The 12,748-nt window shown below is 40.5% G+C and overlaps 1 protein-coding gene across 4 annotated transcripts in view; it reads right to left on the bottom strand.

Annotated features, from left to right (window-relative positions):
* DENND1B (DENN domain containing 1B) overlaps positions 1-12,748 on the bottom strand; it is a 454,561-nt gene that overhangs the window by 298,081 nt on the left and 143,732 nt on the right. For all 4 annotated transcript variants that reach the window (XM_033917142.1, XM_033917140.1, XM_033917139.1 and 1 more), the window contains exon 5: positions 65-184. In XM_033917142.1, the coding sequence (XP_033773033.1) occupies positions 65-184 (120 nt within the window). The remainder of the gene's footprint in view (positions 1-64; positions 185-12,748) is intronic.

Here is a 12,748-nt window from a genome sequence, read left to right on the forward strand (position 1 = left end):
ATGAACAGTCTTATCTTCAACTACAAAAGGCTGCTTAAAGCACATGCTTTTCACATTCACCTACCTTAAAATACACAAGCAGACTTTCCCTCCTGATGTCAAGCGGCAGAAACCAAATCTCTGTTTACTTTCAATGTCTGTAAGCACAAAGGTAAAGTGCTGCCCAACTTGTTTTTGTGATATCCTGCAGAGAAGAGAGGAATAGGAAAGCTTATAGAACATACAATGCATTTTCAAAACACATGACAAATTCATATTTGAGGTAACAAAAACATCAACAAGAACCATTTATTTATTTATTAAATTTTCTATACCGTTCTCCCAAGGGAGCTCAGAACGGTTTACATTAATTTATTCAGGTACTCAAGCATTGTTTCCCAATGGGCTCACAATCTATCTAATGTACCTTGGGCAATGGGGGGATTAAGTGACTTGCCCAGGGTCACAAGGAGCAACTTGGGTTTGAACCCACAACCCCAGAGTGCTCAGGCTGTAGCTTTTAACCACTGCGCCACACACTCTCCATGTCTGGACAGAAATAAAAACCAAGTTCTGGTGCTACTCAGAGAACAGAAAACAATTTTATACAACCTGATCCATTAACAGAGGAAAACAACCCAACTATTCCTCAAACTATGGATTAGAAAAAATTAGGAAGCAACTAGCAGGAAGACCAAATAGCAACTGGTATGGTTAGCAAGTGAGGTGAAGAAAGCTATTAGAGCTAAAAGAAAATCTTTTAGAAAGTAGAAGGACCTAACTGAAAATAATAGGAAACAGCATAAGGAATGGCAAGTCAAATGCAGACACCGATTAACACACATAGTTAAAACTTTTCATGTATATTGGAAGCAAGAAGCCAGGAAAAGAATTAGTTGGACCACTTGAGGAACAAAGAGAGAGGGGTGATATGATTGAAACGTTTAAGTACATCACGGGCCGTATCGAGTCGGAAGAAGATATCTTCTACCTCATGGGACCCTCGACCACCAGGGGGCATCCGCTGAAAATCAGGGGAGGGAAGTTCCATAGCGACTCCAGAAAATACTTCTTCACTGAAAGAGTGGTGGATCATTGGAACAAACTCCCACTGCAGGTGATTGAGGCCAACAGCGTGTCGGACTTTATGAGAAAATGGGATATTCACATGGGATCCCTAGGGGAGTGAAACCAGAGGGCGGGTATTTGGAATGGGCAGACTTGGTGGGCTATAGCCCTTTTCTGCCGTCTTTTTCTATGTTTCTATGTTTCTAGATGACCGAGAGGTAAAAGGGACACTACTACTACTACTTATCACTTATATAGCGCTGAAAGGCGTACTGTCACAAGCCCAGCACTGCAGCTAGCCTTGTTCCTGCCAGAAAACAGAGAAACTTAGCCCTGAAGCTTAACAGAGCTGATCAGTGCAGCAGCTCTCCAACTGGCATGGAGCAGGACTTTGTTTCTAGAGAGATTTCCCAGGACCAGGAGCCTGGGGAGGAGTGGGAGCAGTTTGAGGACAATCTCCCCTTTAAACCTAGCATAGCTTCAGAGCTCAAGGAAAGCTGAAGCCTGCCCAGTCCCCACACAGGTGTAGGTGGCTCTCTCAGAGCAAGGCAGGTAGAACAGAGCAAGCCCAGGGGAGTTAGTGCTGAGCTCACAGAGGAAGCAGACACATGGCTGGGTGCTCCACAGTCCAGGCAAGGGAATGAAATTGAAATGCAGAATTTGGAAGATTCCTCATTGCTGAACCAGCCAAATTGCCTGCAGCCAGATGAAGCCATGGACTTTTGCTCTGAACCGTTGGAAGAACGAATGGAGGAAAGTTAAGTTTTCTTTTTTCTTTGAACTGCAGTGTGTTGTTGAATGAAGGAACTAGTGCTGGCTGTGGGAGAATTTAGAGGCTCATTGCAGGGAAAATATACCCTGTTTGTATGAACTTTGGACTGTGTTTTTTTGCTGTTTTTGAAAGCTCAGCCACGGAGTGTTATAGTGGGAATTGTGGGGTGAATCCACTTAAGATCCACAGGGTTGGGATTGCGGGGCCAGTTTGATAGGGGATTCAACAATTCCCCAACCCCACCAACTTACTAGAGTTGAGAGGGGCAGCCTGATTAAATCCAGGCAGGAAAAGTGTACTTTGCTAAGACAAACTGACTTTTGGACAAGAGTGTAAAAAACTCACCAATTATTGTTTTCCTTTTTGCTCAGAAGAAGCTGGTGAGGGACTATCAATACTTACCCTGAGGAAAGGGTGTGAGCAGCCATGTACTGACTTAGCAGTCAGGAGCACTGCAGGGCTTATTGCCAGGACAAATGTGCTGTTTGCTTTTGTTTTCTGCTGTTTTTTTGAACATTTTGAACATTGGCTGCTTTGATGAATAAAGCTTTCTTAGTTGTACCCTTGGAAGAAAGAGAGCCTTATTGTATTGGGAGAACTGTGCTATTTTGACTACTATTTTCTCCTTATTATTACTATCCCAGCAGGGCTTTCAACCTTTGAAGGCACGCCAGAGTCTGTATTTTGTGCACTACCCGGTAGCCATTCCAGAATCCGGTACCGGGAGTGTGACAGTACGCAGCACTGTACATTTTGACATTTATAGACGATTCCTGCTTGGAAGAGTTTACAATCTAACTTGGACAGACAATCATGACATATAGGGTTGGAGAGGAGTGTAAAGCACTCTCAAAGAGGTGGGCTTTTAACTGGGCCTTGAATACTGCCAGAGACGGAGTCCGCTGTAGGGAATTGGGTAGCTTGTTCCAAGCATATGGCACAGCAAGGCAGAAGGGATGGAGTCTGGAGTTGGCAACTGAAAAGAAGGGCACAGAAAGGAATGATTTACCACTCAGGGAAGTCAAGGCCATTGTGGAGAGACTAAATTAATTCTTTGCTTCAGTCTTCAGCAAGGAATTGTTGGGGAGATACCAGTGCCAGAAATGGTATTCAAATGCTGATGAGTCAGAGAAACTGAAACAAATCTCTGTGACACTTGAAGATATAATGGGGCAATTTGACAAATTGAAGAGTAGCAAATCACCTGGACCAGACAGTATACATCCCCAGAATACCAACAGAATTGAAAAATGAACTTGCAGAGCTATTGCTCATCATGTATAATTTATCTTTAAATTCCAGCATGGTATCGTAAGACTGGAGAGTAGACAACATTAATGCCCAGTTTTTAGAAGGGTTCCAGAGGTGATCCTGGAAATTATAGCACTCCACAAGAGAAAGGAAAATGCAAAGTCAAACAGAATAAATAAAAAAATGGGAAAGGAACTGTACACATCAGCCTCTATAACAATTGTGGTTTATTAAGGATAAATCATCTCTTAAAACATAACACACATATATATACAAGCTAATATAGAGTCCTTTTCCTTTTATTGTTGCTCCAGGCTTGTATTATACTAGTAATGAGCTCACAAGCACAAAATACTCGGTCCCAAACACTACAAAGAAATGCATGTGCCTGTAACTCATTGCCATCTACTGGATTACAAGTTAACCCCTGAGGAAGGCTTTCTATTAGAAGCCGAAACACAGGCCGTAGAGGGTCCAACGAAAAAAGGACTCTATTTTAGGCTTTATGTATTATGTTTTAACAAATGATTTATCCTTAATAAAGCACAATTGTTCTAGAGGCTGATGTGTACAGTTCCTTCCTCATTTGTTTCTTTGTCCTGGAAATTATAGACCAGTTAGTCTAATGTTGGTGCTGGGCAAAATGGTAGAGACTATTAGAAAGAACAAAATTAGAGAGCATATACATAAGAATGGATTAATGAGACAAAGCCAACAAGGATTTAGTCAAAGAAAATCTTGCCTCACCAAACTATTTCTTCAAAGGAGTAAAAAAAGCATGTAATGTAATGTAATGTAATGTAGATAAAGGTGAGCTGGTTGACATTGTGTATTTGGATTTTCAAAAGACATTTAACAAAATGCCTCATGAAAGACTTCTGAGGAAATTAGAAAGTCATGGCATAGGAGGTAATGTCCTATTATGGATTAAAAACTGGTTAAAAGATAGAAAACAGCGAGTAGGGTTAAATATTCAATATTCTCAATGGAGAAGGGTAAATAGTGGGGTCCCCAAGGACTGGGTTGGGACTGCTGCTTTTTAACATATTTATCAGCAAGATGGAAATAACTAGTGAGATAATTAAATCTGTTGATTAAACAAAGTTGTTCAAAGTTGTTAAATTGCAAGAGGACCTTGAGAGACTAGGTATCAAAATGGCAGATAGCATCTAATCTAAGTGCAAAGTGATGCACATGGGAAAAAGGAATCCAAACTATAGCTACATGATGGTTCCACATTAGGAGTCACTGCCCAGAAAAAGGATCTAGGTGTAATGGTTGAGAATATGTTGAAACCCTAAGCTCAGTGTATGGCGGCAGCTAAGAAAGCAAATAGAATATTAGGAGTTATCAGGCAAGGAATGGAAAACAAAGATGAGAATGTTAGAATGGCCCTTGCATTGAATATTGTGTGCAATTCTGGTTACTGCATTTCAAAAAAAGATATAGCGGAATTAGAAATGGTACAGAGAAGGGTGATGAAGTTTCAAGTTTCAAGTTTATTTATATTTAATGGTTCGCTTAATAATTCTAAGCGAATAACATAACAGTAAATATTGGGATAAGAACAGTTAAAAATATTTTTACAACTTAAAAACATTATTAACTTAAAAATAAAAAAAACATGGTCATGACAAACTAACAATATAGACAATACTGGAATGGTTGGAAAAAACATAAGGGGGTAAAAGTTACAAAATTATTGTTTCCCCGCAGGGAAGAGAAGAAAACTGGATGGGGTAGGATGGAACACTGGGATTGGGGTATAAGTAAAGTAAAACCTTTTCACATTTTGATTATTTTCAATTATCGAGGAAGAAAATTCCTCTTTAAAGATTGAAAGAAGCTTGATAAATGATAAAAGGGATGGGAAGACTTCCCTATGAGGAAAGGCTCTTTAGCCTGGAGAAAAGACGGCTAGGAGGAGATATGATAGAGGTCTATAAAATAATGTGTGAAGTTGTTTATTCTTTCCAAAAATAAATAAGAGGACTAGGCATGCAATGAAGCTACTAATTACTAGATTTAAAACAAATTGGAGAAAAAATTTCTTCACTCAACATATAATTAAACTCTGGAATTCATTGCCAGATAATGTGGTGAAGGAAGTCCGGGGTTTGGATAATTTCCTAAAACAAAGGTCTATAGGCCATTATTAAGATGGACTTGGGGAAATCCACTGCTTATTCCTAGGATAAGCCGCATATATTATGTTTTATTCTTTGGGATCTTGCCAGATACTTGTGACCTAGGTTGGCCACTGTTAGAAACAGGATACTGGACTTGATAGACATTTGGTCTGTCCCAGTATGGCAACTTTTATGTTCTTATGTTAACAGGAAAGTTAAGAAAAAGTTGACTTTGGATTCAATAGATCCACTTGACAGATCAAATAGAATAATATCTTATGCATTGTACCAACAGATCTCATAAAAACTATAAATTTCTACCAAATTCAAACCAAGTAACATAGTATAAGTATGACTTCCATCAGTCAATGTTGCTAAATATGGCATGTTTTATTAGGCCAATTTTGTAACAGGACATCTATGTGAGAAATGGAAAAAGGCACCTATTTTATAAAGGCTACTATAATTTTAATTATATCTCAAATGGTAGTGTATCTTTTCCACCATTAGAATACCCTTATGCATACAAAGACTTTGATCAAAGTCAAAGTCTTTGTATGCATAAGGGTATTCTAATGGTGGAAAAGATACATTACCATTTGAGATATAATTTTGACTGAGGACCCTTGTGGAACAATTAGATTGTGTTATTGCAGAGAGTACTATAATTTTAAAACATTCCACACTGTAAAATTACTAACAATACACACAAAGAAATAACTTCTAAATACAACAGTTGAGACAGTGAGATCCATTAATGGGTTACCATCACTTAACCAAACCATTTGGAAGTTCTATATAGAGAATGACATGGGGACAAATTTGTCCCTGTTCCCGCAGGAACTCAATTTCCCCACCCCATCCCCGCAAGTTCTGTCGCTGTCCCTGTCCTATTCCTGTATGCTCTGATTTAACCACACAAGCCTCGAACACTTATGATTTTGAAGTGTTTGAGGCTTCTGCAAATGAGGACAGAGCGTGCAAGAATGGGGCAGGAAAAGAACTCGCAGGGACGTGACGGGAAAATGAGTTCCCTTGGGGACGGGGAAAAATTTGTCCCCGTGTCATTCTCTAGTTCAATATTTTTATTTTGTAAGGCAATATAGGCACAAAGATTGAAGAGGCTTAGAAAATATATTGAGAAAAACAGATATTTTCAATAACCAATCAACGACTGAAATTATTTATGAGATACCAAGTTGATTGAGAAAAAGAGGGGGATGGCAGGTTGATTAAGATCTTACACTAGAAGCCCACAACTATCTTTTTTTTGTACAGGAGATTGATGAAATTAAATTGGATTTTAGTTTTGATTCCTCTGTTTGCCCCCCTGAAAAGGATGGTATCTAGCTTGAACTGTTTTTACCAGTCTATAAAATCTATGCTAGATCCTGCTATTGAAAATTAGATTTTCTAGAAACAGTAGGGATCTATTTCCAGCTTGGCAGGTGAAAGACTGAACTTGCTCTGCTTGAACTACTTAGATTAATAATTAATTCTTTACTCCAGAGTCATGTTTTTGCAAAGAGACTAAAGGAATCTTCAGTTCACCCAAAGAATAATTTGGATATTAATGATCCTAGTTCTTGCCAGTCTATTTTTACTCTGCCTTTTTTGGGAAAAATTATTGAAAATGTATGATAGTCCTGTTGGAGAACTGGATTCTAGAATAGGATATTCTGGATCTTTTTCAGATGGCCCTTTGATCAGAAGCTATGGACTGTGGTAATGGTTTTTTGTCTTGTCGCTGGGACCCCGGATACAGTCCACACACACACACCCCTCCCCCCCCGAGGCCACTCAATCGCCGAGATACATAGCAGGGGAAACAGAAAAGCATCCAGCAGCTGGACCCCTGGAGTAAAATATGGACCTGCAAATTCTGAGAAGGTATCTGGACCCTGGGGCATAGAGGCATCCTTAGGTGACTCGCGGTAAACAAAGCCCCCAAAATAAATGTGGCCGCTCCAATGGGCTAGCTACACATGTATTCACCTGCTTCTATGAAGGGGAGGCTGAACCAGTAGTTGCCACCCCCTTCCCTGACCAAGCAGCACGTGGTGCAAAACACTCTAAATGCGCCAATTTTTTCCCAAATTTGGTATAAATTCACACAAGGAGACCCTAAGGACTCCATTTCAGCAGTTTTCCTGGCAAAATTTTGACTTTTACAGAAGCAGGGAAAAGTTGAAAAAAGATCGTTAAAAATTCAAAATGGCTGATGGACCCGAATTTGCGCAAAAAACGACATTTCTCAAACTTTAAAAATTACAAAAACAACTTATTTCAGCTGGGAGAACATAGGGGAACACAACGAAACCTTCAAAACCCCTCAAAATTAAATTTTAAAAGATAGATTTTGGAGCCTGTCAGCTCCTCTTTACTCACAGTTACTGGACACAGACAGCCTGCATCTGCTCCCAGGATTTTCAATGGCCGGTTTAGAATTCATTGCCACACTGCTGGAAATCATCTTTCAAGCTTATATTCAGGCTGCTAGTCAAACTCCCCTGTCTGACTATGCCTCCATCCCTGTGGACCACCGGATGTGCACCTGGATGGGCGGAGGCATGAAAACACAGCCAGCGCACTGCTTAACAGGGAGTGAGACTAGATCAGGGACGGCCATGAACTCCAAGGAAGACTAAGCAGACTGGCTAACAGGTACCCTGAAGGGCTATGCCTATCAGCTACAGACCAAAGTCTGTGAATTCTTAAGCATAGCTTCAAATCTATTTCAAACACGAAAATACCCACAAAAGGGACGAACACGTCGAATTAAAATAATAAAATGGGGAGAGCAGAATCTACACAGCTACAGCCATGCTATGTGGCGCAGTGATTAAAGCTACAGCCTCAGCACCCTGAGGTTATGGGTTCAAACCCACGCTGCTCCTTGTGACCCTGGGCAAGTCACTTAATCCCCCCATTGCCCCAGGTACATTAGACAGGGAAAAATGCTTGAGTACCTGAATAAATTCATGTAAACCGTTCTGTGCTCCCTGGGAGAACGATATAGAAAAGTGAACAAATAAAATAAAACACGTGAAGAAGAAATGACTGCTAGAGGGCACTAAACTAGCCTATGAAGTACACTAGAGGCAGAGTGAATAACCTGTAATGGATTTCTTCAGCAGACCATGCGAATAGTGGGGAAATAACCCTATGGTCTAGAACAGTGTTCTTCAACCACCGGTCCACAGAAATTTCCTGCTGGTCCACAGGGCCAGCACGTGCATCAAGCCCAAAACAGTGTTCTTCAAACGCCGGTCCACGGTGCAATCGATACAGCGTTATCTTTGAGCCAGCTCCCTTTTCCTAACTGATTCAGTGCACAAAGCCATGGGCAGTGGCTCCTACGGGCATCCTGCACCTGAACCAGAAGCCTTCTCTCTACTGACGTTGCAACGTCAGAGGGAAGGCTTCCAAATGAGGCAAGGGATGTGCAAGGTGCAATTAGTACTATTATGGGGGCGGGCTCTGGGGTGGATACTGGGTAAAGATGGGCGGGGTCTGGCCCACGACTTAGCCCAGTGTTCTTCAACCGCCGGTCCACAGACCGATGCCGGTCCACAGAATAATTTTTTTATTTCTGCCGGTCCATAGGTATAAACCAAAATTAATAACAGAGTTTCAGTGCTATGAAGTGGGAAGATATCAATGTTATTGATGCATACAGACAGGATATTATAGCTAGGTTTGCAAAATCACTGAAGGCATGGACCAGTAGTATGAAAACCCAGTGATAGAAGAGAGATGCAAGTCTTGGTAGAAGGAGAAATGTTTGGTGTTTAAGCCAGAAGTTGAGCACTCCATCAAGAGTTTAAATTCTTTAGTTGTTACTTCAAGCCATTCCAAATTTCTGATGTTTGTCCTTCCATTTTTTTTCTCTGTTGGACAGCCAATCTGCTTCTCTACTATTTTCTGCAGACTCCTCAAATAAGCTTTTCAGAACTTTTCTGTTTTAGCTTTGGTCGAAGGCTTTTTGTTTTTAACAGCACCAATGCTCTTCTCCAATTCCCTATAGAATTGCTTGCTTAGTTTTTAACTGGTTTATTTTGGTGGTTTTTTTCTATTCCCTTTATGCTGTTGCAACTTCCATATTTCTGATGTTACTTTCAATTTATTATTGGAGTATATGTATTTCAACTCTTCTTGTGCTAGTGCAGTGTTCTTCAACTTGAAGTTTTGGACCTTTCTTTATTTTAGGCACCTTCTATTCAGTTGAAGTACCAATCTCACAGTAACACCTCTTTATGCAGTGATTTATTTTGTCTTCTCTCACATCAGGCAGAATTATGGGGTAAAGATCTAGAACAATTGCTTACATCTACTACTTACGGGGAATTTAGGAAACGCCTAAAAACATATCTGTTCCTAAAGTACTTAGGCAACTAACCTGCACAATCTCATTCCATAATAACTGATTCCTAGAGCTGTTAATCACTAGCTTTTAACTTTGTTAAATCCACTCAATTTGTAACATCTTTTAATTATTGTAAACCGCATAGAACTTCACGGTCCTGTGGTATATAAACTGTTATATTATTATTATTGGTAGCATTATCTTTATACATATCCATGATTTCACTACACAGGAGTTTGAGGGATTTTTTTTTGCATTATAATATACTAGAATCTGGGCTTAACGCATGGTAATATGGATTCAAAAATATTTTATGTTTAAATCTTGTAGTTTAGTATACTAATGTTGTCATTAGCACATGGTACCTAGCTAGAGAATGACACAGTGACAAAATTCATCATCATTCTCAACCTCATGGATAACCATGGGAAACCATCCTGTGTCATTCTTTAGTGCCTATCTCAACCTCACTCCTTCTACACCAGCATTCTTCAATATGTTGAAAGATTAGAGAAACTGGGGCTCTTTTCCCTAGAAAAGCGGAGACTTAGAGGAGACATGATACAGACTTACAAGATCATGAAGGGCATAGAGAAAGTGGAGAGGGACAGATTCTTCAAACTTTCAAAAACTGCAAGAACGAGAGGGCATTCGGAAAAATTAAAAGGGGACAGATTTAGAACCAATGCTAGGAAGTTCTTCTTCATTCAAAGGGTTGTGGATGCCTGGAATGCGCTTCCAGAGGGTGTGATAGGACAGAGTACGGTATTGGGGTTCAAGAAGGGATTGGATAATTTCCTGAAGGAAAAGGGGAAAGAAGGGTATAGATAGAGGATTACTATACAGGTCCTGGACCTGATGGGCTGCCGCGTGAGCAGGGCAGGATTAATTCGTCGAGAGCCCCTAGGCACACAAGTACACTGGGCTCCCTGCTCCGCCCCACCCCACCATGCGCCCAGGTGGAAACAGGAAGCTGCGTCAGAGGGAAGCTTTGGGCAAGCAGTACCGCTTGCACAATTACAGTTCCCGTTGCCAATCGATGCTGGAGGGGCCCATCGCCGTTTGGAAAAAACAATGTTGATGCCCTCCTACCATTTCGGGCCCTAGGCACGTGCCTACTTGGCCTATTGGTTAATCCTGCCCTGCGCGTGAGCGGACTGCTGGGCATGATGGACCTCTGGTCTGACCCTGCAGAGGCACTGCTTATGTTCTTATGTTCAATGCAAGGCTTGAGGATTAGTGGTTGTGCCCATTCATCCTCTGATTCTTCCCTCTCTCCTTATAAAATGACATGGAGATGGATTTTGTCACCTTGTCATTCTCTGCTTAGAGTTTATGCTATTTAGGAGGCAATAAGTGCTCCCACATTAACTCTGCATTATCAATAATGTTCTCAATTTAATCTGAATAATAAAAAAAAAAAATTGTATTTTCTTTGAAGTGAATTGTGAAAACGTAAAAATAAAATTAATTTATTAAAAAGTCCATCAGCATGCTACAAGCAATAACCATGCAAATTATTGCCATGTTGAAAGCCACAGTTCATTCCAACATGTCATCCTTCCTTTTAGGGCCTAAGCAAGCACGGACAGGAAGGGTGACATTTAAAAAATAAAAGTCACTGTCAGACTCCAGTGGCCCCGATCTCCCTTCCCCACCTCCCTCAACAACAACACTGCTCCTAATTAGAAAAAATCCTCAATAGTCTAGGAGCTTTCTCCCTCCTCCCGATCCAACACTGCCCCTAATTTTTTTTTTTTTTTTAAGTCTATACAAAAGTTGGGAAAGAAAGGGAAGGTGCTTTTGCTGGGTGATTTCAACCTCTTGGATGCTGACTGGAAAGTTCCATCTGCAGAATCGGAAAAAAGTAGGAAGATCGTGGATGCCTGTCAAGGGGCTCTGCTCAGACAAATGGTCATGGAACCAACGAGGGGGCCAACCTGGGAAGTAGCGATCTTCATACGGTTTGGTTCAATATAGCAGCCAAAGTGGAGGATGGCTACACAAAATGCAAAATCCTGGATTTCAAATGTGTAGACTTTAGGGAAGTACCTGAAGAAAGAGTTGATTGGATGGGAAAACATTAGGGAAGAGGAAAAACAGTGGTGCAATTTGAAAGCTGAAATAAAAAGAGCTACTGACCTTTACATGAAGAAAATAAATAAAAATAAGAAAAAAAGGAAACCGATATGTTCTCCAAACTAGTGGCAGAAAAAATAAAGGCAAAAGAATTAGCGTTCATGAAATATTAAAACACTCAAGAAGTGGAGTACAGAAAGGAATATCGGATGAAACTGAAAGAAGTCAAGAGAGATACGTCTGGCGAAAGTGCAAGCGGAAGAGCAAATGGCTATAAATATAAAAAAGGGAGACAAAATTTTTTTCAGGTATATTAGTGAAAGGAGAAAGACAAAAAATGGAATTATGAGAGTGAAAGAAAGTATGAACTGCTATGTGGAGAGTGATGCAGACAAAGTAAATGTGTTAAACAACTGTTCGGTATTCACAGAAGAAAAGCATGGAGAAGGGCCATGATTGGATAGCATAGTTACACCTGAGTATGGAGTGGATACCAGCATCATTCACAGAAGAAAGTGTTTATGAACAACTTCAAAAACTGAAGGTGGACAAAGCTATGGGACCAAGAGGTTCCATTCCAGAATATTGAGGGAGTTCCTAGAGGTTCTGGCAGGTCCTCAAAGATTTATTCAATAAATCTTTAGACGGGAGAGGTTCCGCAGGACTGGAGAAGAGCGGATGTGGTCCCTCTTCACAAAAGTGGTTGCAGAGGTGAAGTGAGAAACTACAGACTGGTAAGCTTCACTTCGATTATTAAAAAAACAATGGAAACGTTGCTGAAGGAAAAGATAGTGAAATTCTTAGCATCTAATGATTACAAGATCTGAGGTTAACATGGATTTACTAAAGGTACATCATGCCAAACGAATCTGATTTAATTCTTTGACTGGTTGACCAGAGAATTGGATCACGGACCTGCATTAGATGTTATTTACTTAGATTTCAGCAAAGCCTTTGACACGGTTCCTCATAGGAATCTCTTAAAAAACTCCATGGGCTGAAGTTAGGGCCCAAAGTGGTGAACTAGATTAGAAATTGGTTGACAGGATGCCAGAGGGTTGTGGCTAATTGATTTCGCTCAGAGGAGGGAAAAATGACTAGTGG

This window comes from Geotrypetes seraphini, chromosome 12 (assembly GCF_902459505.1).
Source record: "Geotrypetes seraphini chromosome 12, aGeoSer1.1, whole genome shotgun sequence".
Lineage (NCBI taxonomy): Eukaryota > Metazoa > Chordata > Amphibia > Gymnophiona > Dermophiidae > Geotrypetes > Geotrypetes seraphini.